The sequence below is a fragment of the Notolabrus celidotus genome, chromosome 7 (assembly GCF_009762535.1).
Source record: "Notolabrus celidotus isolate fNotCel1 chromosome 7, fNotCel1.pri, whole genome shotgun sequence".
NCBI classification, from domain to species: Eukaryota; Metazoa; Chordata; class Actinopteri; order Labriformes; family Labridae; genus Notolabrus; species Notolabrus celidotus.
The window spans coordinates 28,673,311-28,700,749 of record NC_048278.1 but is presented as its reverse complement, the minus strand read 5'-3'; the positions used below and the strand labels follow the sequence as shown (position 1 = coordinate 28,700,749).

At 39.9% G+C, this 27,439-nt stretch overlaps 2 protein-coding genes and 1 long non-coding RNA gene across 5 annotated transcripts in view; 2 read left to right on the top strand and 1 right to left on the bottom strand.

Moving 5' to 3' along the window:
- The window catches only part of trim2a (tripartite motif containing 2a), a 38,253-nt gene extending 30,552 nt beyond the window's left edge, over positions 1-7,701 (top strand). For both annotated transcript variants that reach the window (XM_034688567.1, XM_034688568.1), the window contains exons 6-12: positions 800-1,523; positions 3,353-3,456; positions 3,558-3,725; positions 3,839-4,007; positions 4,449-4,519; positions 4,766-4,906; positions 6,108-7,701. In XM_034688567.1, coding sequence (XP_034544458.1) covers positions 800-1,523; positions 3,353-3,456; positions 3,558-3,725; positions 3,839-4,007; positions 4,449-4,519; positions 4,766-4,906; positions 6,108-6,260 — 1,530 coding nt within the window. In that variant the 3' untranslated portion in view covers positions 6,261-7,701. The remainder of the gene's footprint in view (positions 1-799; positions 1,524-3,352; positions 3,457-3,557; positions 3,726-3,838; positions 4,008-4,448; positions 4,520-4,765; positions 4,907-6,107) is intronic.
- On the bottom strand, positions 630-9,790 carry LOC117816353. Of its 2 annotated transcripts, XR_004631933.1 has the most exons (4): positions 9,694-9,790; positions 6,338-6,452; positions 2,052-2,203; positions 630-1,507 (listed from the first exon to the last, which is right to left on the bottom strand). It is a non-coding gene; the product is annotated as an uncharacterized LOC117816353 (long non-coding RNA). The 2 variants fall into 2 exon arrangements; XR_004631934.1 differs by lacking the exons at positions 630-1,507; positions 2,052-2,203 and adding an exon at positions 4,719-4,884.
- The window catches only part of mnd1 (meiotic nuclear divisions 1 homolog (S. cerevisiae)), a 31,799-nt gene continuing 13,476 nt past the window's right edge, over positions 9,117-27,439 (top strand). Inside the window, exons 1-6 of the mRNA XM_034688569.1 lie at positions 9,117-9,429; positions 14,805-14,870; positions 17,383-17,440; positions 22,312-22,460; positions 26,275-26,349; positions 26,481-26,595. Of these exons, the coding sequence (XP_034544460.1) occupies positions 9,427-9,429; positions 14,805-14,870; positions 17,383-17,440; positions 22,312-22,460; positions 26,275-26,349; positions 26,481-26,595 (466 nt within the window). The 5' untranslated portion in view covers positions 9,117-9,426. The remainder of the gene's footprint in view (positions 9,430-14,804; positions 14,871-17,382; positions 17,441-22,311; positions 22,461-26,274; positions 26,350-26,480; positions 26,596-27,439) is intronic.

The following is a 27,439-nucleotide window of genomic DNA, read 5'->3' as shown; positions in this document are numbered from 1 at the left end:
AACATCAACAGCTGCTAATGTGCAATATACTACGACCTGCCAGGGGACTGCAGATGTAAATGAGCTTTGAGCTAACTCTGGTGCAATGCATCAGATGGCAACATTTATGTTAATATTGCACATGGTCCTTTTACAGATACAAACAAACATTAGATCATATAAAAGGAAAAACAGTGATTCAATACATTTTTAGTTTCCAGACAAATTTATTTGCCTTCCCTCTTACGTCCTTGCTTGGTTTGTTTACACTTCTATTACTAGTTCGTACTTGTTTGAATATAAACGCTTGTTTTCGTACAGCAAGGCTTGGACAATAAGGTCCTTCACAGCACAGAGTGCTGGTTTGTGAACCCTCTAATAAGGCATCCAAATCTGAATCCTGGTTGTCTCCATCTTGATGTTTAAGGACCATCTTGATGTTTAAGGACCAGAGAGATGTACATTGTCACATCTGTCATGTTGGTACCTTAAAGCGCACTCTGTTAAGCTTTATTTTTTTCTCTTAATTGGAAGATTGTTTAAAAAATGAATATCCCGCTGTTTACAAGAAAGATTGAGACTTCTGAGGGGTTTAGAAAACGAATTGATCTGGAAATCTTCTTCCACCGAGATAATGGATAGACTGAAAACTAGAATAGCTTCCCCATCTGGTTTGATATACTGAGACATATTTTTTTTCTACAAGATGACCGCCCCTGGTGGTCATAAGGCACTTTTACACTGGCTTTACTTTAAACCCAAGAGGCTACATCCAATTTCACAGAGTGACTCTGCTGCCCTCTGCTGTTTGTGTTTATAGGTGCTCCAGGCCCAGCTTGACACCCTCCTGCACGGTCAGGATGGCATCATCAGCAGCTGTAACTTCACGGAGCAGGCACTGAGCCATGGGACTGAGGCCGAGGTGCTGCTGGTGAAGAAGCAGATGAGTGAGCGTCTCATCGAACTCGCCAGTCAGGAGCTTCCTCTGCAGCCCGGAGAGAACGACCAGCTGGACTTCATCGTGGAGACAGAAGGACTCAAAAAGTCCATCCACAACCTGGGAACTATCGTGACAACCAACGCGGTGGCCTCTGAGACCGTGGCTACAGGCGAGGGGCTGCGCCACTGTGTGGTTGGTGTGCCCACTTCCATCACCATAACCACAAAGGACAAAGACAGAGAGCTTTGCAAGATGGGAAACGCAGTCATCAGGGCTGAGATCTCCTCACCTGACGGCAGCAAAGGTGAAGGAGAGATCCTGGACAACAAGAATGGGACTTATGAGTATCTATTCACAGCTCCTAAAGAGGGGACTTTTAATTTGTCTCTGCGGCTGTATGACCAACACATCAAAGGAAGCCCATTTAAAATCAAGGCCACCAAGTCCATAGACGTGTCGCCCAGTTGTGACGGCATGAAGAAGAGGCTGAAGTCTCCAGGAAGTGGTCACATCAAGCAGAAGGCCATCAAGAGACCGGCCAGTATGTACAGCACGGGGAGGAGGAAAGAGAACCCCATCGAGGACGACCTTATATTCAGAATCGGTGAGAAAACAGACATTATGTGAGACAAAGGCTGGGTATCCAACTTTTTAACTTATCTAGAATCACCTGAAAGATGGCTGCTTCTACTCTCTTTTTCCCCCTTTATTCAATCCAATTCAATCTAATACTTCATTTCCATTTGAACGTAGTCGATTGGAATTGACTTTCAGTGAGCTACATGCACAAACACTCGCTCCAAATATATTCCAAAGATACAAACCTGATCAATTGAAAAGGATGAAGTTATTAGAGATACAATAAACAAGGGATAAACAATAAATACTGCAGTGTTTGTGAGGCAAATGCATGTGATAAAAAAACTGTATCACAGCCTCATGATTAGAACATATACAGTGGCCTGAAGTGCAAGATCTACAGTGTTCAGGAGACAGATGGCTCTGGGGTACATCCTGTTCTAGATCTAGTAGTCCTCTTAGTCTTCTGTGAGTTTGAAGAAAGTTTAAAAGGAAGTGAGATCTTAAGATATTTCGTTTTGTCTCTATAGATTTCTGTCAAAGGATATCACACCTGGTGGTTTTTGGTACAGTACACACCACTTTGTTCAGCTGCCTCTCCTCCTCTGCAGACATATTCCCAAACCAGACTGTTATCGCAAAGGAGAGGATGCTCTCCTCTGCTGCTTGATAGAGGTTTAGCAAACCTTTGCTGGACCCTGTACACTTTAAAAAGAAAAAAAAAATAGTTAAGCTTTCTTAGCGATAGTGTTGGTTTTCTTCCATGTCAAGGTTGACAACATGGTTACACCCAGAAACTTGTGGCTGTCTACTCGTGCACATGCGTGTGCTCTTCGTGTTTTTTCCTGAAATCCACCACTAGTTCTTTGCTTTTAAATGTTTCTGATAAAATTAGTCAACTGCTCAAGATTTTTTTTTGCATTTCTGCTCAGCTTTTTGTTCCAAGGTTCACTTGATGATCTGACTCCTTTCTTAAAAATGAAAAAATATATATATATACGTTTATGCTTTTCTTAATTCTGAAAGAATAAGCTTTCATTTTGGTATTGATCCACTGTGTTATAATAATAATAATAATAATAATAATAATAATAATAATAATAATAATAATGTATTTGATTTATCATGCACTTTACATTCTGGACAAATCTCAAAGTGCTACAGGACATATTAAAAAGGCAGTAAGAATAAAAACAGGGTTAAAAACAGATGGTAAAATGCAGACACTTGTTAAAAGGCACTGTGGTTAAATAAAACAAGTAAAAAGCAGCAGGGAAGGTTAGATAAAAACTGTTTAAAACCAGGGAAATAAAAGCTAGGGAAATGCCCACTGAAACAGTAATGTTTTTGATATTGTTTTTAAAACTCTGCCCTGTAAGGTGACCTTGAGTGCTAAGAAAGGCGCCTTTTTAAGTAAAATGCATTATTATTATTATTGGTCCCTTTTTAAAGGAGTCGTTGGTCTGTGGTCTTATACTGTTCTATACCACTTTAAGAAGTGTTTTAACATACAGTGTGCCTCTCCACTTAGCCTCAAGGCTAACTTCTAGTTGATATATTATGGCTCATCTAATGTGCTCAAAACATCTTCTTGCCTTATTTAAAATTGTTTAAAACACACATTTGAACATGTTTGAAATTAATATTCTCAATTTTAATAAAACTAAATTTTTTTTCAGGACTTCTGTAGTGTAACAGTAACAAAGAAGATGTATCTTTTCTGTCACTTTGAACGCTCCACATAGCATGGTGCATTTATCAACTTAATAAATTCATGCGTTAAATATCTGATTGTTGACAAAACGCTAAATAAACCAGCCACAATATCAGTCCACTAATCTAAATGTTTTCCAGGTACTAAAGGTAGAAACAAAGGGGAGTTCACAAACCTGCAGGGAGTGGCGGCCTCCTCTTTGGGAAAGGTGCTGATAGCTGACAGCAACAACCAGTGTGTCCAGGTACAAGTAACTTCCTGTGCTCTCACTATACTATACTCTATAAGAGGTCATATAATAAGTCATTGAAGTGTCACTGTTCACCTTCTACACCTTTGCTGCAGATTTTTTCAAACGATGGTCTGTTCAAGAGCCGGTTTGGGGTCCGAGGCAGGACTCCAGGTCAGCTGCAGCGGCCGACAGGTGTGGCCGTTCACCCCAACGGCGACATCATCATCGCTGACTATGACAACAAATGGGTCAGCATCTTCTCAAGTGAAGGCAAGTTTAAGGTGAGTTGCATAACTGTAGTTTATGGATGATCTACTCCTCTAACTAGTGGTCTTAGTTACCCATCATGTGGTCATGTGCTCAAGATATGAAATCTGAAATCTTTACTCTGCAGAATAAGATCGGCTCTGGGAAGCTGATGGGTCCCAAAGGCGTGTCAGTGGACAGAAACGGTCATGTCATTGTGGTGGACAACAAGGCCTGCTGCGTCTTCATCTTTCAGGTCAACGGCAAGCTGGTCACCAAGTTCGGTAACCGCGGCAACGGCGACAGGCAGTTTGCAGGTACACTCAATGGTAATATGTGCACTGCCCCCTACAGCCTGTCTCTCTCCAACCAGATCACCTGCATGTGGAATGACGACGAATGCCAAACCAGGAACCATAAAGAACCTCATGATGCTTTCACCTTTGAGGATTTTCAAAATAAAAGCACAAAGTATAAACTGAGTTATGTGAAGGATAAATCAAATGATCATTTAATTCTCCATAGATTAAATGACCAACGCCTAGACTACTAGCCTCACTGCGCCTATAAACAGCATGTCGCACCACATATTAAAGTGGGACTATTTCACTTTAATCATGTTTTATTCAATGCTGTTACATGCTGTGGTTTCTGTGTAATCCTGCATGCCCTCTTAAAACATACTTCATAAAGCTGTTGTTTTAAGATAGAGTACAACAGCACAAATCTTAGCCTTGTTATCTCTGTTCTTTATTCAGGCCCTCACTTTGCTGCCGTCAACAACAACAATGAAATCATCGTGACTGATTTCCACAACCACTCAGTCAAGGTGAGTGCAGCGCCTGAGCAGAGAAAGTGTTTTACTAGAGTACAAAACTTTAAAGATTATGATTGGTGTTGCAAAAGGTGGCGAGGATGATAGACGTCTAGAAATGTCTAATTTTTTTAAATTGTTTATTGTTGAGTCTTTGCAGTTTTGTTTACTCTGTTTGTTTACTCTGTTGGGTCAGAGAAGTTGAGTGATTTCATTGTTTTGTTTCCATGTTATCATCTCCTCAAATCTCTGAAACTGTAGGTGTTCAACACAGAGGGAGAGTTTCTGCTGAAGTTTGGTTCTAACGGTGAGGGGAACGGGCAGTTCAACGCCCCAACAGGAGTGGCTGTGGACGTTAATGGGAACATCATAGTGGCAGACTGGGGAAACAGCAGGATACAGGTCAGTACAACAGGTCTAATATAAAGCAGACTTTAACACCCTGCTGGTTTCAGTTTGGGTTTATGGCTCAAAATTGGCCGTTGCTGAATAAATGTCATGGGTTTTTTAGCATGCAACATATTTAATCAGGTGAATTGCAATCCTTTGGCTCATATATTTATGATGTTTGCTTTAGACTAAAACATCTGTCAAATGGAAATGTAACTATCACATTGGACAAGTGATATTTACATACTTAAATATTACAGTTCAGAGTCCTAGACTTTTTTTTAAAGATTTTCTATTTTCACTAAACATACTATTTTTAAAAAAATATTTAATTAAATGTTTTATATTTTGGGGCATTTTCCCCTTTAATGGATAGGACACCTGAGGAGAGAGGAATTGTGGGGATCATAGAGTGGGGGGAAGACTTGCAGCAAATGGTAGAGGCCCTGAATCTAACCTACAACTGCTGCAACAAGGACTGGGGGACCTTTGTGCCCCACTAAACATACAGGTTTTTTTTAATTCCTGGTGAACAAATTTGACTTTTTACTTCTAATCGATCATCCTGTCACTTTTTTAATAGAATTTAATTTAAAGTTGTACTGTACTAACTTTAAACCGGTTCTCAAAACACTTTATTTGACGGATAATAATGCTTAAATGATGCAAATTACAGTTTAGGAATTGTGTTATAGTTTGTGTGTGCAGTCTTATGTACTGCGATCATAAGGATTGTGAAGTTTGGTGTGAGCAGAAAAGTAACTGGGTAGAGAAAGTGGGGAATGACATGCAGCAATGAGCTACTGATCTAGAATTAAACCTGGACCGTCCCCTCTGAGGACGACAGCCTCTGTACGTCAGGATTTCATTTCTGAGCTAAACCGGCGGCCCAGAAATCCAATGTCTGTATTTGACTTGCTATTCAAAATACTGCCCCTAGTTGTTACAATTTCTCTGAATACCCCAGTGCATTCAATATTTTTAACATTCTCTTTTGAAATGTTCACCCTCAGTCAGGATACAATCTTTACACTTGAAGCACAGAGGACCTTCACAGGGCCTTGTCATGCTTATCTCAGTGATTAAGTCACAATATTTGCAAACACTGTCATTTCTATAAAGTGTGACTGATGCAGGACATGAAGCGTCTCCAGCATTTCTCCCAAACATTAATACAAACACAACACTGCCTTTATATTTCTTTCCCCTTCAGGTGTTTGACGGCAGCGGATCCTTCCTGTCCTACATCAACACCTCAGCAGACCCGCTATATGGCCCGCAGGGTCTGGCTCTCACCTCAGACGGACATGTTGTTGTTGCAGATTCTGGCAACCACTGCTTCAAAGTCTACCGCTACCTACAGTAGCCCCCCCCCCCCCCCCCCCCCCCCCCCTCCTCCCCCTCCTCCCTCCCTCTCAGTGTACAGTGTATATATTTACTCACATAGACTCTTCAGTGTTGGGGGACGGGCAGATTTCCACTCATCCACTCACTCATTCTTCCTTGTTATCGTTGTGCCATCTGTTTGTTCTCCACGTGTGTGTCTGTGCATCTGACACTGAACAAAACACAAGAGAGAGTTCTTTGTGGTGTGAATGAAACAAGAGGATCTCTGACATTCACAGATGACTGATGCTGATTGGTGCTTTAAAGGAGACACTCATTACCTTCCTCAAGTTCCATCTTAATGACACCATTTTTTTTAAATCTAACTTTTTGAACTGTACATATGATTGACTTTTGATGTGTCGTGAGATTGTGGTAGAACTGAAAGATTATGCTGTTGCACTTGTCCCTGGTTCAACACTGTGTTACACGAGACTGATAGTAAGGTAAACAAGTAGCTTAGTCACCTGAACAACAAAGGAAATCAATCTCTAGTTCCAGTAACTGCAGCTTCCTGTTCAATGCTCTTAAAAGTCCTCACATTTTGCCTGTTCACTCTGAAATAAAACACTGTAGGTAGCCAGGTATTTTAAAGCATGATAATGCATCTCTGTGCATGCTGTTCTTACTTATAAACACCAGAAAAGCTAGTGTGCACATGTAGAAATCTGCTGTGGGCTGATAAGTAACAGCAGCACCAAAAATATCTTTAAATCAAAGCACTGTTTAAATAAAACTTCTATTTACATGTGAAATTTTCTGGTGGATGTTACATGTCATCACTTAAAGTAACACACAGATGGTTCATGAAAAATGATAACTTCTGCTTAATTGGTTTTACAGAGAACACAAAAAGTGATTATGTGTGTGTATGTGTGTGTGTGTGTGTTGTGATCAACTAAGGTACCAAACAAAAGCCATTTGATATGTTAACTTACTATTAGCAGTGTGTGCGGGTGTGTGTTTGTGTTTGGGTGTACTGTGTTTGAAGCATCTTGATGTCTGGATTTCCAATCAGCTGTGATCACAGCATAAACATCCAAGAGTTTCAGTAAAACCCTGCAGAGCTTTTAATCAGTGGAACAACATCAGACTCAGGCTGCAGAACTATCATCACTATCACTCATTTCAATGTGCTCTTATTTCTTTAATAAATTAAGTTTGTAGAACTAATACATTTTAATTTAAAACATCTACCTAAATAATGCAGATGTAGTTCAATAGTTAAGATGTGTTTTAAAAATGCACTTTAGAGAGCCTTAGTCTAAACTTGTTTGTCTTCAAGCACAGTTTTCATTAATATGTTTTCCTCAATTTGGTCACACATTTTCTACACAGTTCTGTTAAATTATTGGTTTTTCATTGTCTTGTTTATACTTGTAATGCCAAATGGAATTAAAGTGCCCATACAAAAAGAAAAAGTGTATGCTTTTCATTGATAGTGTACCTTCTGTATGATATATATATCATAACATAATGTATTATCCACTTGATAGCTGCAAAATTCTTGATTACGGTGACATAGCCTACAGGTCTGCTTCCAACACTCTCCTTCACAAACTGGATGTCATTTACCACGCTGCTATCCGTTTTGCCACTGGAGCCCCATTCACCACTCACCACTGTCACCTGTACTCTCAGCTGAACTGGCCCTCACTCCACTCTTGCAGACAAACACACTGGTTTCTATTCATTTACAAATCCCTCACTGGTAAAACCCCATTATATCTGCAGTCACTAATCAAACTTCACAGCACAAACCGTAGCCTGCGCTCAAGTAGCCTCATCAAATTCATCACACCCAAAGCCCGGACCTCCTTTGGTCGCACCTCCTTCCAGTATTCTGCTGCAAATGACTGGAATCACCTGCAACAATCCCTAAAGCTGACCTCTCTCGTCCCACTCGCCACTTTCAAAAACTTTTTACACACCATAACTCAACATCACTGCACTTGCTTTTAAATTGCTTTTAAGTTGTTCACTGCTGTCATATGTTTGTATTGTATTGTTCTGTCTCTAAGTCTCTCTGTATGTCCTCTCTGTTTTTTGTTTTGTCTTTTATTTATTGTCATGCCACCTGTGTTCCCTTCTCGCCCAGGTCGTGTGAGAATTGGGAATTGGTTCTCAGTTAACTTACCTGGTTAAATAAAGGTTAAATAAATAAATAAATAAAAACAGAGAACACTGTTTTTTTTTAGTAGCACAGCATCTTAGAGAATTGTGGGTGGAATAACTTTGACATTTTTACATACTATTTCTCCCTGCACTGGTGATTTTTCCATTGCATAGAGATATAGTTGTGCTCATAAGTTTACATACCCTGGCAGAATTTATGATTTCTTGGCCATTTTCCAGAGAATATGAATGACACAAAAACTTTTCTTTCACCCATGGTTAGTGGTTGGGTAAAATTTGTGTCAACTTGTGTGCATGTTATCAGGCCAAAATCACCAGGGTATGTAAACTTTTGATCAGGGTCATTTGGGTAGTTTCTGTTGCCATTATGATATAAAAAGAGTAAACACAGTTGTTTGACAATAAATAGCTTCACCAAACCACTAACCATGAGTGAAAAACAAGTTTTTCTCTTATCATTCATATTCTCTGAAAAATGGCCCCAAAAAATCACAAATTCTGCCAGGGTATGTAAACTTATGAGCACAACTGTATAACACTCGTTCCTATTTTGAAATGTATCACATTATCCAACAGAGGGCGCACGACATCCAACCTTCCACGTTGGTAAAGGGATGCTGCCTTCTAGTGCACCCGGAAATAATTAAGACGGAAGCGAAAAAGAGCAGAAACGTCGAAAGAAATATTTTTCCCGCGAAGGACAAGATTTGAAAAATACAAAATAACTTCACTAAATACAGTGGTTGAACAAAATGCGATAGTTGTGGTCTGAATTTGGGATACAGGCTTACTGCAGTAACGCAGCACGAGGAGGTGGTGCTTCAGTTTACGAGGCGCAGTGAAGGCAGCAGAACTCCCGGGAAAGCCGTGCGCGGGAAATTCAGTCCTGTCTGAACCGAATACTTCCGTGTTTGGATTAAGTCAGTACTATAACAACGACGGGTTATTACAAGGTGACACCAAAACATCTCACTTTGAGTTAAAGGTGCTGGTACTACCATCGTTATAAAATGGTGAGTGAATGTTTACACTTTGTTGTAGTTGATGTATTTCAGAAGCGACCAGAAACAACCTCAAGCATTGCAAACACGTCTACCAACAGGGACGTACATCGTTTAAATGAATATATGTTACTTTTGGAGTTGTGCATAGTTAAATTCATAGATTGCCATGAATGGTTCCCAAAATGCAAAACGTGTGTTAACGATCAGTCCACTTCATGTGATAAGCGCTCATTAAAGTTCATTAAACAAGAACAAACAGATGCTGCAACCCACCGAAAGAAAGGCAGACTTCTCCTTTATCAGGAGAGAAACAGACCATGTTAGGCGCCTTGAGACCAGACGAACAATATAAAGGGGAGTATTAGGGATCATTGATTATTTCTTCTTCTTCATCTCCTTCCTTGGGTTTTTTTTGTAGTGATGTGTCATGATGAAAGCATCGGCCGATGCTTTATAGTGAATCAGAAGAGCCGGCTCTCAGTTTTTTCCTTTCGCTGCTTAGCTCTCACAGTGCTCAGCCCCAGCTCTGCTCACAGCAGAACTTTGTTTTGATTTGTCAGCATGTCTGAAAGACAGGGCAAATTCTCACCGAGAGGAGAAATCGGATCAGGCCATCCAAAATGAGCCATCTGAATGTTTGCTCCAGTTTGGTTCTGGTTCTTTTTACTTGAGTTTGGTTCTGATTCTGGTTCTGTTTGCTCAAGTTTGGTTCTGGTTCTGGTTCTGTTTGCTTGAGTTTGGTTCTGGTTCTGGTTCGGTTCTAATCCGGTCCGGTTCTGGTTCGGTTCTGGTTCGGTTCGGTTTCGGTTCCGTTTTGGTTCTGGTTTGGTTTTTGTTTGGTTCTGATTCGCTTCTGGTTCGGTTTTGGTTCGGTTCTGGTTCGGTTCTGATTCGGTTCTGATTCGGTTCTGGTTCGGTTCTGTTTCGGGTCTGGTTAGGTTTTGGTTTGGTTCTGATTCGGTTCTGTTTCGGTTCTGTTTCGGTTCTGTTTGAGTTCTGGTTCGGTTCTGATTCGGTTCTGTTTCGGTTCTGTTTCGGTTCTGTTTCGGTTCTTTTTCGGTTCGGTTTCGGTTTTGGTTCGGTTTTGGTCCGGTTCTGGTTTGGTTTGCTTGAGTTTGGTTCTGGTTCTGTTTGCTTGAGATTGGTTCTGGTTCTGTTTGCATGAATCCTAACCCTAATCACAACCCTAATCACAACCCTAACCCTAACCCTAATCCTAACCCTACCCTAACCCTAATCACAACCCTAACCCAACCCTGAGTTTGGTTCTGATTCTGGTTCTGTTTGCTCAAGTTTGGTTCTGGTTCTGGTTCTGTTTACTCAACTTTGGTTCTGGTTCTGTTTGCTTGAGTTTGGTTCTGGTTCTGGTTCGGTTCTAATCCGGTCCGGTTCTGGTTCGGTTTCGGTTCCGTTTTGGTTCTGGTTTGGTTTTTGTTTGGTTCTGATTCGCTTCTGGTTCGGTTCTGGTTCGGTTCTGATTCGGTTCTGATTCGGTTCTGGTTCGGTTCTGTTTCGGTTCTGGTTAGGTTTTGGTTTGGTTCTGATTCGGTTCTGTTTCGGTTGTGTTTCGGTTCTGTTTGAGTTCTGGTTCGGTTCTGGTTCGGTTCTGTTTCGGTTCTTTTTCGGTTCTGGTTCGGTTTTGGTCCGGTTCTGGTTTGGTTTGCTTGAGTTTGGTTCTGGTTCTGTTTGCTTGAGATTGGTTCTGGTTCTGTTTGCATGAATCCTAACCCTAATCACAACCCTAACCCTAACCCTAATCCAAACCCTAACCCTAATCTTAATCCTAATCCTACCCTAACCCTAATCACAACCCTAACCCTAATCACAACCCTAACCCTAATCGTTATCCTAACCCTAATCATAACCCTAATCATGTCCCTAACCCCAACCCCAACCCTAGCCCTAACCCTAATCCTAACCTTAGCCCTAACCCTAACCCTAACCCTAACCCTAATCCCAACCCTAATCCTAACCTTAACCCTAATCCTAACCTTAACCCTAGCCCTAACCCTAATCTTAACCCTAACCCTAGCCCTAACCCTAACCCTAACCCTAACCCTAATCCTAACCCCAATCATAACCCTAACCCTAATCTTAACCCTAACCCTAACCCTTACCCTAACCCTAACCCTAACCAAAACCCTAACCCCAATCATAACCCTAACCCTAATCACAACCCTAACCCTAACCCCAACCCCAACCCTAGCCCTAACCCTAACCCTAATCCTAACCCTAACCCTAATCATAACCCTAGCCCTAGCCCTAACCCTCACCCCAACCCTAACCCTAACCCTAACCCTAACCCTAGCCCTAACCCTAATCATAACCTTAACCCTAATCCTAACCCTAGCCCTAACCCTAACCCTAATCTTAACCCTAACCCTTACCCTAATCCTAACCCTAACCCTAATCCTAACCCTAATCTTAACCCTTACCCTAATCCTAACCCTAACCCTAATCTTAACCCTAACCCTTACCCTAATCCTAACCCTAACCCTAACCCTAATCCTAACCCTAACCCTAACCCTAACCAAAACCCTAACCCCAATCATAACCCTAACCCTACCCTAATCCTAACCCTAACCCTAACCCTAATCACAACCCTAACCCTAACCCTAGCCCTAACCCTAACCCTAACCCCAACCCTAGCCCTAACCCTAATCCTAATCCTAACCCTAACCCTAATCATAACCCTAGCCCTAACCCTAATCATAACCTTAACCCTAATCCTAACCCTAGCCCTAACCCTAATCTTAACCCTAACCCTAATCCTAACCCTAACCCTAGCCCTAACCCTAATCCTAACCCTAACCCTAATCTTAACCCTAACCCTTACCATAATCCTAACCCTAACCCTAATCCTAACCCTAACCAAAACCCTAACCCTAACCCCAATCATAACCCTAACCCTAACCCTAATTACAACCCTAAACCTAGCCCTAACCCTAACCTTAATCCTAACCCTAACCCTAACCCTAATCATAACCCTAACCCCGAACCTAAAGAATGTATTTGTAACAGAATAAATGCACAAAATTGGGCATGATAAGGCTTCTCATAAAAACACTGTTCGTAAAAACACACAAACCATTTTAGAGCCGTTCGAGAGTCGAAAGAGCCGGCTCTTCTTTGGGAGCCGAGTTAAAAGAGCCGGCTCTCTGAAAAAAGCTGAACTTCCCATCACTATTTTATTGGCGGCTGGCAAACAACGTCAAGGTGCATTACCGCCACCTACTGGTGTGGAGTGTGAATCAGGAGCTATTACCTGTCTCTTCTAAGAAATAATAATAACGATAAATAAACAAATAAATATGAAGAAATAACCGAAAAACAAATAGAGAAAATAAAGTAAAACCAAAATTAATAACAATAATAATAATGAAAATAACGCAACACTCTCAAATCTAGATCCACTCTATCAACCTAGTTCAATTCAAAAACTGAAACAAAATTCTACAGCATCCATCCATCAAGTTCCTTTGTAAAAGATCCAATACGTTCAACGCTCTCCTTACCATTTCTCTTCTTTCTGTGTCATACCTTGGACATGTCATTACTACGTGCTCCACTGTTTCTTCCTCTGTGCAAAAGTCACACAGTCCTGTTGGATGTTTCCCTATCCTTACTGCATTACCGTTCAATCTTGAATGACCAAAACATAGTCTAGAAATGACCACTTCCTCTCTACGAGATCTGAAGGTATTCCTCATTTTATCAGTTCTCCTCTGGATCTTGTAAAACCACCTTCCTGTTTTCTCTTCCTCCCACATCTTTTGCCATTTCTTCCTTATCTTATGCTTAATTATGGTCTTGAGTTCAGCTTTACTGCAAGGCACAACTATTTCAACATTATTTCTTTTTGTAGCAGCCTTTGCAGACTTGTCCGCAACTTCATTTCCTTCAATTCCTTCAATTCCTATATGAGCAGGCTTATTGATTATTTCTCATTAGCAGTGGAAGTAACCTCCCTTCTAAAACTCTCTCTTGCTGAGTAGACAGTAGAGTGAAGGCTGGTGCTGCCTCTGGTGGTCAGGAGGCGTATTACAACAACTCTGCAAAAATGAGGCATGAAGCGCTCCCGCCCACAGGCAGCAGTGAAAGTCAGCTGAATTGTGAAATGTCTGAGGAAACTGGCTTTCTTTCACATTGATAGAACAATCATGACCATGTTCTACCGTGCTTTGTCAAATCTGTTGTGTGCTTTTCTTTAGTCTCATGGTTTGGCCAAATATCTCTGAAGGAAAGGAACTCATTAAACCAGATTGTTAAATGGTCAAGCAAGTTGATTGGTGAGCCACAGGCATCCACCGTGTCCCTGTACACTAATCAGTTACAGCGGATAGCCACCTCTATTTTAAATAATGCTTCACACCCTCTGCACAGTGATTTTCAGCGTTTTTTAGTCCCAAGGTGCAGAACACAGCGTCACAAGAAAAGCTTTGTTCCTGCTGCTATTACTGAGCTGAACAAGCAATAGCTTTTATTTTCTCACACAGTCAGCCTCCAATTTTAAGACTTGAGCCCAGATTGTCTTATTTATTCATGTGATTCTATCGTTTTTATTGGTTGACTGTTCTCTGATATGCGCTTTAAATGGAACCTTTAGCACTTTTATCATTTTATCATGTCTATTCATTTTACCATTTTTAGTGTTAGATTGGTTTTAGGATATTTTTGTATGTTTTGCACATTAAAGGCCCTGTGAGGAGTTTTGAACTGGCTGAGAAACAGACTGAAAATGATACTGATGCCTCTTTATGACCTTCAATAGCAAACAAGACCATCAGCAGCAACACTGGCACCTTCTCTGTTGTAATTTTTAATGCCTGAAACCACCCTGGGGGGGTAGGTGTCAGAACACATGATGGACATCTTGCTTCAGAAACGGCCTTTATTTGACTGTTTTCATGGAAAATAATCACATTGCCTTATAAAGTTGACTGTTGAACACAACAGGATGAGGCTTTTGTTGAAAACACTACTTTTGCATGTAAAGAAAAAGAGATAAGAGGTACCACTTTGTCCACAAGAGGGGCGCCAAAATCGATACAAAACAAAAGTTCCTCACAGCAGCTTTAAGTAGTTTGTTCTGTCTGACATCTATCTTGTAATTTTGTATTGCCCTAACATCTCACTGGCTGCAAAACAAGTTTACCTACGGGTACAAATAAAGTAACCTGAACCTGAAGTCTCCTTTTATAAATGCACATTTCAAAATACTGCAAGTTGTAGATATATGATGTTAAATGTACCTTATTTTATGCAACATTCTTGCAATTTATTTATCTGAATATTACTCCATTGTTGTGTAACACATTAGCATTTTATCTGCTACTACTGAAAATAACCAGGTGTAACCTCTAACACTGAATCATCTGTTACAGTCAAAGAAGAAAGGATTGAGTTTGGAGGAGAAGAGAACTCGCATGATGGAGATTTTCTTTGAATCAGTGAGTTTTTCTTTTTGTAATTTTTTTTTTAATTCACATTTAACCTTATACACATCAGAATCAGAATCAGGAAGAACTTTAATCACAATGTATCTCAAGAATACAAAGAATTTGACTCTGGTATTTTTGAGTGCAATAAAAGAAACAATAGACAACATGATAATGTGAAATAGTGCAAGGATGAAGGTGGCTCTGTCCATGAGGTAGCTGGTTTATGACATAGTGTTAAGTGTTCATCAGTGTGACGGCCAGGGGGAAGAAATTGTTCCTGTGTCTGGATGATTTGCGTACAGAGCTCTGTAACGCCGACCGGAGGGGAGGAGTTTGAAAAGTGAGTGTCCAGGGTGTGAGGGGTCTACAGAGATGTTACTGGCCCACTTCCTGGTCCTGGACCAAACAAGTCCTGGATGGAGGGCAGGCTGACTCCAATGATCTTCTCTACAGAGCTGACTGTGCAGTCTGTGCCTGACTGTGCAACCATGACATGACACACATGACACCAAAACAAATAACCAATAAAACAATGAAACACAGGGGACAATTAAATTAACAGTAACACAAAACAACAGACAAACAAAAACAAGATCCACAAACAGAACAGAATTATAATTATTATTTTTAATTAAAACAAATAAACAAAGAAAGGATTTTTACAGACATTAACTCACCCCTCACACCGACAAGCTCTACCTCTATAATTTCATAATTTTTCTTCTTTAAATAAATGTTAGCTGTTAAAAAATAAAAGATAAAAATAGATCGAAATAACAGAAAATCTTTGATCACAAATCAAATTTCAAGACAAGATATACTTTATTTGTCACCCGTAGGGGGAAATTTCTTTTGTTACAGCAGCTTACAACACGGGACAGGGGAATACAACAATGTACTAACATAGTTAAAAAATATAATAACAGTAATAATAGCAATGACAAGGGTAAAATAAAATAAAATGAAATAAAAATAAGATAAAATAAAACAAAATAGAATAAAAATAGAATAAAATAAAATAAAATAAAAATAAAATAAAAATTGGCAACTATTACAGATATATACACACTATGTACACTTCTTTCTGATAAATAGATAAGGTAAGTTATTGCACGATAAAAATTGCACCAGGTTATTTAAAAACAAACATACACAGTATGAAGAACTGTGCGATTCAGATGGATACAGTAGTTATTTGTGAATGTGCCAAGTCACATAGTAACTTCCATGTAGTGGAATGAAAGATGAGAACAGCTGATTAACGGGACACAGCAGTGCTGGTGTTAAACAGTCTGATTGCAGATAGGATGAAGGACCTGCGGTAGCGCTCCGTCCTGCAGAGTGGGAGTCTCAGTCTGCTGCTGAAGGAACTGCTCAGGGACCCCACGGTCTCATGCAGGGGGTGAGGGGGATTGTCCATGGTGGATGTCAGCTTGGCTAACATCCTCCTCTCACCCACCTCCTCTATGGAGTCCAGAGGACAGCCCAGGACAGAACTGGCCCTCCTGACCAGTCTGTTAAGTCTTTTCCTGTCCCTGTCTGTACTCCCCAGCAGACCACTGCATAGTAAAACTAAAACTAAAACTTAGGAACTAATTGCGTGTAATACTTTAACCCATATGTTTTCAAAATTAGATATTTTGTTCTTTTCAAAGGCGAATGATTTTTCCAATTTCAAATAATATCGCAGTTCGTTACTCCAGTGTTTAAGTGAGCGAGGACATGTAGCTTTCTAGTGTTTTAAAATAACTTTCTTAAATACAGTAGAGGAAAAAAGAATAACCCAGCTTTGTGGATATCTGACTCTTACATGTGAGACATCTTGAAAGATGCAAATATAAATATTGAAATTAAAATCAGTGAGTTTTCAAAGACACCTTTGTATAAAACAGACTTTTAAAAATTCAAAGCCAATAAACTTACTAGTGAGCATTTTAAAGTGTTTGTTTCTCTTTTGCCCAATCTGACATCATATGGTGCTTAGATGGTTTCGGGCTGCTCTCTATTTGTGAAGCAGACAACTTTCAAGTCTACAACATAACCACAAACAGACCTGCGAAGTGTTGATACATGAGAAATACGGCTGAGGTTTTCGGTTTTAATTTAAAACACATGCAGCTAAGACCTGACTTCTTAGACGTGATGCAGCACTTTGTGGGTTTCTCTGTCTTTGATACACAACTGTCTGCACACATAACCTCCACATAAATACATTTTACAACTGAACTGGCCCAGCAGAGCCAGATAAGACAATGTTTAACATAAATACGAAAAAACTACACCTACAACTATGAAATGAAAATTTAAGAAATGCTTTGAGCAACTTGTATTAGTTGTTTATATTATACCAGAACATTTATGGTGCTTTAGGGAAGAATTCAAACCTATCATCACTACAATTGAACAACATCATATCCCATACAGCTGAAATCGTATGTTGATGTTGAAGAGATGTCTTTTTTTTATGTCACTGGTTAAAAAAAAGTTTACTCTTTAATGTTTTCTCTCAATTTCTTTGTAGAAAGACGTGTTTCAGCTGAAAGACATCGAGAAAATCGCTCCGAAGTCAAAGGGCATATGTGAGTCATGATCCAGAAGTTTAGTATGTAAATGTCTTTAACACTGAATTTGTATTTTTATTTTTTAAACTTTGTTTATTACGTTTTGGGTTTATACAACATATGAACATGAACATACACATATCAACAAACTGAACTCGTATAGACAATACTCACATTAACCCCCCCCCCCCCTGACCAAGAGCACATCCTAGATACAGAGCAAAAAGGAGATTCAGGAAGAGGAATAAACAGAAATAAACAAAATGACAAGGCAACAGATGGTAATAAAAAAAAGATAAACAAACAAATAACTAAATAGATAAAGATCCAACACATAAGCATCGTTAACAGCAGCAAACAGGCCAACCAAGTGGGCATTAGTTAGCAGGCATCAGAGTCAACTCCTTTACAAACTCAACAAATGGGGACCATACTTTAGTAAATATGTCAGGGAAACCTCTCAGTGTATGTCCCATTTTCTCGAGTTGGAGCAGAGATTCTAAAGGGAGGGGGTTTATTAGATTTCCAATTCATCAGAATGAGTCTGTGTGCGATGAGGCTACTAAATGCTACTGCTTTCTTCTGTGCATTTGTGGTATGAGCTTCTATAGGTATCACCCCAAAAATGGCTGTGAGTGGGTTGGGCTTAAGAGGCGCATCACACAGAGCAGAAAGGCAGTCAAAAACCGAGGACCACAGATTGACCAAGGAGGGACAAGACCAGAACATATGGCCCAACGAGACTAGGTTATTGCACCTGGGACAGTTGGGGTTAACAGTGGGATATATTTTAGCTAACCTGTCGTTGGATTAATGAATTCTATGTAAAGCCTTGAATTGAATTCACCCATGTCGTATACAAATGGAGGAGGTTAGTACAGCAGAGATGCAATTCGCCCAGACATCCTCAGGAATTATTATTCCAAGATCATGCTCCCAGGTCTCCCGTAGTTTAGTCCTTATCAGGGGGTCGATACTCTGGACAATAGTATATGTCCTGGAAATTAGGCCTTTGTCATAAGGATTCAGATTAAACAGCTTATGCATATGATCTTTGCTTGACTCTGAATTGTTATATTGTTTATTCTCATATGTAACTAGCCAGGTTAGCTCCCAGCTGAACAAAACACTAAGACTAAGCTGACATAAAGACATTGTATGTTTTTTTTTTTTTATAGACTGTACTGTTTCAGTTTCATGTTTGAGCTCACCACAGAGCAAAGAGAATGTATATAAAACTTAAGGAGGGAGCACGGCACAGTAATATGATTTAGAAATAAGGCAAATGTCACTGGATGCATACACCATGTAGAACTGCATGAGTCGACACAGTGTCCAGCAGTGCATCAGTTGTGTCTGCTTCTGTGCTCAGTATTCCTCCCCTTTACTGCAACTATTTTACTGCTGCAGCAGTTTAAGAGCCGGAGTATCAGAATCACTAGCAGAAGGTAACCTGGACGTCTGAGGAACTGAAACTGTGTGGCAGGGAAGGCCCGAAGTTTGAGGATACAACCAGGAAGCTTTGAAACATGAAGCCAATGAGGAAATGCAAAACCTGTCAGGTCCTTGAGTGTCAACTTCAGGCTGCTTGCAAAAGCCAAAGAATCCTCATTAGGTCTTATGTTAAAATGTGCACCATCACAGCAAAATGAACGCTAACGATGTTGGTATGCAGCTCCATTATTTATCCATTCACACACTGTATGAGAGATTACATTTTTTATGATGCATAATTTGGTTTTATTCAGGCCAAGAGTTGGACATAAATTTGCATGTTCAGGCACAGCAGAGTGGACAGACAGGTTGGGACGTAGCAGCTGTTTGCCAGCAGGCTAAAAGCCAGTTTCAGCTCTACCTCTCTGCCTGTTTATGTTGATCAAAAGTTAGATCAACTGTCAAACTCAAACTACATCCATGATTTATACAGTCTATGGATAAAACTTTATTTGTACACTGGTATTGATGAAGGCTACAGTTTCACTCTGTGGCTGAGGGCCAATGACCTCTGATGATGTCAAACTCTGCAGTGGATGACCGTCACTCCTGAGTTTTATATTTAATCTTTGCTTCATGTTCACCTCTAGTGAACCTGGAGTCAGGCCAGTAAAGGACTCTACCTGTCTGATCAGGTTGTTATCTTCAACTTTATTCTACACTTTAATACACTTTATATTTTTTGTTTTACATGATCACAAAACAAATGAGGAGTTTGATGTGTGAAGCCTGGCTTATAGGGATGTAAGGATACACTCAACCACGATTGGATTAGAATCCCGATTTTTGGTTGACGATACGATTCTCTAACGATTTTCAAGAAAACTGGATTGAACGCAAAATTAAATTAACTATTATTTTATATCAATTCTCAGATATGGACTGTTGCAATATATATTTTTTCTCTTATTTATTTGTAAACAAAGTAATCCTTTTTCATTTTTAAGGTGTGTTGTAACTCAAATAAAATCACTGCACATATTTTTTAAGTAGTAATGGACAGTGAACAATTCCCAAATGAAAGTATTAAATATTAAAACAAATAAGGTAAATCTCTTTAAATTAGGGATGTACATTTCAAGTGTTTTCCGTGATCAATCTTTGGAAATGGTAACTATCAATTTTTATTAATCATTAAAAAAAATTGAAGGTTTTCCATGTCAAAAAGAATGCCAAATGTGTTTTTTTTTTCACCAAAATCAAATTTTCCTTCATGACACAATGTATATTACTGACGGTATTAAACAGCTCGGATCATATTGAGGTGTTTAAAATGTTAAACATGCTGAATATCAATGTGAGGAGCAGGCTTATAAATAACCTCCGCGGACTCATGGTCATTTTTGAAGGCTCAGACTACAACATGTGGATTTACTGCAACAGGACAACTGAACAGGATCATATTTCAGACTCACAGTGTCCCGTTTTCTCGTTCTTATTGAGAAAAATAAGCATGTGAACTCGGTCATGTGTCAGCCGGGAGTGCAACCGGGTCATGATCAGTCCAGCAGCAGAGAAAAAAAGCGCTCTTGGAGACCTGTCACTCAGCTGCAGCCCCCAGCTGAGCGTCTCCACTGTGTGCAGTCAGCTGATTCACATCAAAACATGCTTTAAACTTAAAACACCTCCACTCAGCGAATGACGAGAGAGCAGCGCAAGAGACTTAATGATGTTGAACAAGCGGAGTGAAATGCAGATAGCGCCTTCTACTGTTTAAAAATAATATCCCGATACAAATGATGTTGAATCGATAATAATCCACCCTTATTTGTATCGATCTTTTACTGATTTGTGATATATCCTTACATCCCTATAAACCAGGCTTTAGTAGAACCAGTTTAACAGGATACGGTGCACATAGAAGGATTCAGTTTGTAGCAATCCCATCTTTCCTAGTTTTTATCCTTTTTCCCTGAAGAGTATTTTCTCTATATTGCATATAAAGCTTATGGTATGTATAAAGAGCTTTTACTCCACATTTAGAGTGTCATCAAATAAGACATTTGCTAAAAGTTTGTAGTGTGGAAAATGACTGCAGAATTTTGGTGTAAAAGATCCCATAAAACATGTTTTTATACCAACTTTGGTCTTTTGAACGACATACAGCCAGACTATTCTCTGTCAACATGCACGGCACCCTCATGCATTCTTAAAAACACTCTGGTGACATGGTTGCAAAATTACCATGGCAACCAGGACTAGCTTAGCTGCAGCTGCCATCTCAACTGTATTTAGTCTGTTTAAGCAAAACCAGACCTATCAGTGGCAGCAGCCTCGCAGCACAGAGAGCTGCTAAAAGCTTTTGGTTTTCAAATAAAACACATTATCTCAATGCAAACACTGAGACTGATGACACCAGCATGGAGGGGGGGGGATTTATATAAATATAAACGTGGATCTCTAAGTGCCAGACCTGCAGAGGAACAGAGCTTTTGTGTGAGTCGAGGAGGGATTTCTCGGTTTAAAAGTTGACATAACATTCATCTCGAGGAACTGGATCGTGTTACCGTGATTAAAAGCACATGTTCGAGACCCTCTTACCAGGCACTATGTAGTATTGAGTGATGGGGGGAGGGGATTACAAGAGTTCTGTGTTATGGGCAAATGTTTCTGTAAAGGGGCCAAGGGAGTGATCTCAGCAAAACTGAAAATTCAGACGAAGGGGCAATAACACACTGCTAACTGTTAAAAGACAGAAGAGTTAGAGGCTGAGGAAGTCCAGGGAGCTGTGTGAGGAGAGAGAGGGTTCAAAAAGACACTGCAGGAGTCACGCACATGAAGAGTTTGAGCAAATCCATCCAAATTCTTCATCATTTTGCATCCTCTTTTGTATTTCTGCTGCTGTTTAACATCCTCTCAGGACTCAGCACAGCTCAGCAGATAAGCTCTTTCAGCCTCACAGTGGACCGGCTGAGCAAACGTGTGGGAGTAGTATCACATTTCACCGCTGACACTGTTCAAAATGGAGCTCCTGCTTTATTGCATCCTCTCATGCAATGCTCTCAATGCGCTCTTAGATAAGAATACAACCGGGCAGATAGGCTGCAGATGTGTGGGTTTACTTTTGTGAACATTTGAGCAGTGAGCCCTGCCAGAAGTAAAAAAAAAAAGAGACCTGATGCTGACTTGTGGATTTTCAATCCTCAGAGAATGCATTATTATACCAGCTACACATCAATCCCCAGAATAATCAGATACTTCTGGCCCTGCCTAAAGTGTTCTAAACTTATAGCAATAATACCTCCACCATAAATCAGTCATTCTCAGATCGAATCAATGATCCACAAATAGCATCATCTCTGCTCGGAAGGCCCTGTGCTGATGGAAAATTGCAGATTGCGGACCTTCTTAAATGGACGGTGTGTGTTTTATTTCCCTCTCTGTGCTGCTCTCAGCTCCCATGACTGTGAAGGACGTTCTGCAGAGCCTGGTGGATGACAACATGGTGGACTGTGAGAGAGTGGGAACGTCCAACTACTACTGGGCCTTCCCCAGCAAGGCCCTGCATGCTCGCAAGCACAAACTGGAGGAGCTGCAAAAACAGGTAAAGTCGATCAGGTTCAGTTTGCAAACACAAGCGAAACACAACTTCATTTGTTTCACGCATCAATGCAAAAACACAAAACGTGTGAAGGAAATATAAATGTTTGGGTGTGGTGGAAACCTGTATGAAACCTCTTCTAAAAGACACACAGAAGGCAATTCAGGTTTAAAATCACCTGCAGAGTTTAAGTGTTACTGCTCAGAAAGTTTACATCAGAACTAAAGTATTAGAAAACAGGAAAAAATCAACAGCAACTTGAGATGTATTAGAAGCCATAGAATGTGCAGAAGGGATCTGGCTGGTCGAGCTGCGGGCTAGATGTCACAGATTTAACTTATAGTGAGCGGAAAAGATCCCTCGGTTCCGTACAGTTCTCAGCAGAACGGATTCTTGTGTCGATTCAAAGCAGCGACTCATGACTACGGAGAGTTCAATGACTCTTGTGTAGGTGTCACGTTTTCTCTTCCCTTTCCTACGGTGGCCCTGAGAGCTCACATCACTGCAACCTAAGAAAACACATGCAAAAAGACAAAACACAAGCAAATTAAGAAAACATCTTCATCAATTTGACAACAGTGATGTGTTGTGGTCTTTGCAGCAAGTTTTTCTAATGTGTTGTGTTGTGGTCTTTGCAGCAAGTTTTTCTAAGGTGTTGTGTTGTGGTCTTTGCAGCACGTTTTCTAAATGCTGTGCATGTGTTGTCAAATTGATGAAGATGTGTTCTTAATTTGCTTGTGTTTTGTCTTTTTTTTTTTTTTTCAAAATCTTTTTATTGAAAAAGTAGTATGACAATGACAGTGAGAAATACAATTCACTTTTTTTGTTTTTTCACAAATAAATATACCTACACATAAATACAGACACACACAAAGAAAACCAAACTAAAGCAAATCAAGTCAGCAAACAGATTGCAAAGAACAATGCACAACATAAAACCCCCATCCCACCCCAAATCAGCTCAACATGACCAGTACAAAATATATATATATATATATTACATTGCATGTGTTTTCTGAAGTTGCAGTGCTGTGAGCTGTTAGGGCCACCGTACTTTTCTCTTTTAAATTGCTAACCTGGTAAAGAACACTGCAGGAGCCTCATTTGTTAACAGAGCTGTCAATCATGAAATCACATCCACATTCTTTAACCAGACTTCCCAAAAACGAGCACGTGCACAACAAGAAACATGATGAGAACTAACTTCTATGACAGAAAGCGTGTTCAGGAACAATTTATTCAACATGTATTCCAGTTTTTACAGTCTGACCCATGTCCCATCTGTTAATGATGAAGGAGGCAGGTTCTATGACCTCTACCTCAGTCACTCCTTAGGGGGAGCTCTAAAAAGTTCTGGCTTCACTTTTGGGGAGCTGCTGTGATGTCCATTTTATTAGTGTGTGCTCTGACACATTTACAACAGCAGGATCTCTTCTTAAACGCAGACGGTGGCACACGGGGATTCATAAAAGCAGCACTTTCCATCCTTAAGAAAACCTGCCAATATTCCTTCCACAACAAACCACGGGTTGTTTTATCGTGTGACCAGTGTGACCTCAGAGGCTGCTCTTGGCACTGAAATAAACACTTTGACTTAAGTACAAGTTTTACTATAGAATATACAGACTTTGATGAGCAGCATCCGGTCAGGCTTTTTATAACAAACCCTTTATTTTTGAAATAGATGTTTATTTACAGGTTGTCACCACAGGTTGTTGTTTGTTAGAAAACGCTATATACTGTAGTTTACAGTAAATGAGGTCAGCATATGACGGGAACAGACCTGAAAACACTTCCAGAAAGAACAGAAGGGGAAGAAAATGCAAAGAAGCTCTCGAGGCAAGTTCCTCTGAGACCTTTATTTCCCAAAATGGTTCAATCAGAGGTAACTCTGCTTTTTGTGATTCAGTATTCAGTACCCAAACTATGAATAAACTCATGTTTCAGGAAGACATTTGCTGTCACACAGAGTAACACTGCTGCTCATTTTCACATCTCTCGACGTCTGCTGTGTCCCACTTTTCTCTCCTGTTGCATGGCGGACAGATGGTGCGAGGGTGGTGACTCCTCGGAGAATGTCGGCCACCAGATTTCTGGGACAGAAGTTAAATTCTGCAGAGCAGCAATCTGTCGCAAAGTAATGACGTGTGATTATATCAGAGGCAGAACAATACAGAAGGATGGAGGACTAGGGATGCAGTGGTAGTGTTCTCAGGGCTGATTAAGATAACCAGGATGCTAGCACACACTGCTGATCTGTGTTAGATTAAGAATATGTGTGCCTCACTTTGTGGACGAGACAGAGATCCGTTCTTTGTTCTTTTTAAGATTTACTTGAGTACGGTGGCTGGGAGGTGTCAGAAGAATGTCATATTCAAAACGCTTTGCAAAAGGGAAAACACAAATTCATAGATAAGGACGAAAATGCTTTTGGGAATAACGGTCCGTCCGAAACACTGGGGACAGTCCACTTCTGTGGTCGCTGTGCTTCTGTTGACGTGCTGTCACTCTTTGCATTTGTGTTGTGGTTTTTGGCGGTCGTTTTGTGGCATTTTGTAGCTGGGTTTTCCCTTTTGCAAAGCATTTTGAATCTGGAAATCGTCTGACACCTCCCGGCCAAGGTCATGATTTACAAATTTACAATTTTGCCTTTATTCCAAGCTGCTGTCAAGTTTCTGGGGATTGAAAATGTAAAAAAAAAAAAAGAAAGAAAAGTCAGGAAAGCTAACTTCCTTCATGGTGGTGAGGTAGCTTTGAGAAAAGTGGGTGCCTCACACGCTGCTGGCTTGACGTATGTATGTGCTTATAAATGTAATGATAAATAGATTGGCAATATGGCTTCAAATACCTAACCAGCTACTTTAATCAGTATGGGACCAATAGCAGGACTGAATCCATGTAATCCTGCTGTAGACTCTTTGCTGTGACAGTTCACATGACCATATTTTTGTATCATGCTTGGGGCTCTGATTAAATCGGGTTAACTGGCTGTCTTCTGTCTGTTTAATACGTTTTAATGTAATTACAAAATACACAAGTTCCTTTCTTTTTGCCGATTGTATGATGAAGCATGTTTTAACTCACAATAAACCTGGATTAACATCACTGTAATTAATAATAATGAATGCCTGTAAACCGTAATCCTCTTATCAAGTGTTTGGCACTTGATGTTTAATCAAGATGTAAAGAGTGTTTACATAGCAGTCAAAAGCTGCTAACTCTAGCTTATCTCCCACTTCAAGCTAACCAGGGTTGATCTCGCCTTTTGCACGATTATTCGTCAGTCTTGAAAATAGTTCACTATTTCTTTTCTTTTCTTTTAAAAACATATATTTTTTAATTATGTTTAAATAATATTTTTATGATATATCTTTTATGATTTTTTATGATATTTATTATTGGTATATCAGCATACAGAAAGTCTACAACCACACTTTCTTTTTCCCTTTTCTTACTCTGCATTCCTGCATAAGTACACACACACACATCACTAAATTCAAAAATAAAACACACACACAACAAAAAAAACATGCAAAGAAAAACATACACACACTAGAATGAAGCGATATTGTAGTTATACATAAATAATTAATTTAAAAAATCTCGGTCTACTCAAATGCAGGTAATAGCTAACCACTCAGTGCAAAAATACACACTTTGTGGGGACAACTTTTCATTAAAGTCATCTATAGTTTCACTATTTCTAGTTTTGAGTGAATTCTGATTTGAGAGGTAGATTGTATTAATGGAAAAGTCCAGGTTTATTTCTGTTGTTTTGAAATTTTTCAGTCTAATTTAAACTCTTCCTTTAATATAGAACTCTGAGGCCAAGCAGCGCAAAGTGTCTCTGCAGAAAGCCGTCGAAAAGGCAAAACTGGGACGTGAAGATACAGTAAGAACACATTCATACGTCAAATAATCTATATTTAATGAAAAGTTAAATTATTGAGTGATTTGAATAATCTATGCTGATTAGACTCTTAAAGTCAATCTCACAGAGATGTTCTGTGTGTGTTTGTGCAGAAGGAGAGAAGCTCTCTGCTGAAGGAGCTGCAGACTCTGAGAGAGGAGAAAACTCAGCTGGAGGCCGACTTGGAGAAATACAGAGAGTGTGACCCAGAAGTCGTTGATGAAATGAGTGAGTACAGGCACAACATGACATTTTACTCAAAGTCAATTTGTTGTTTTTGGAATCACTTTGTTGACAATCCCAGACGAGAGAAATCCAGACCCTGAAAAATCTGACACCGCTCGACTGACGTTTAGAAATAGAGCATGTTAGGCTGGTGGTGCTTAAACTCAGTGTGGTCAGTTATATAGAGTTGTATTTTCAATGTAGTGTTACAGTGGTCTCAAACAGAATATTTGATGTTGAGGGATGTGTATTTTTATTGGCCATCCTGAAAGTTAGCCTCCATGAATGAAAAGCCAATGAGATTTTTACATGGATTAGGATTATTGCCGTAAATAAGCTCAATGCTTAAGTCTATACTACTTACACATTTTCTTGAGCAGATTATCTTCACAAATGAAGTATGAGGGGAAATCCTTTAAGCTTGTGCCGAACATGGCCCTTATTTTCAACATATATCCTTACACCTACGAAGTTTGGGACAAGGGAACTGTAAGAGCGACAATGCTAACACCTTTGTGGGTTTCAGGACTTCAGAACCAAGATGAGATAAGATAGTTCTGGAGTTTCCCTCAAGGTTGATTGATCTCTGTCAGCTGTAGCCCTCAAAGACTTATACAGCCGGCGGCGGCTACTTGTTCTTAAATGTTTGATAACTTTTGAACCACTAATCTTATCAACAAGCTTTAAAAACTCAGTTACAGTGGACATTCTCCGCTTTCCACATTTGTCTCATTCAGCATATTCAAAATCAATTCAGGAGAGTCTGGTGCCCCCAAAGATGGTCTAGGTCAGCGTTTTTCAACCTTTTTTGAGCCAAGGCACATTTCTTACATTAAAAAAATCTGGA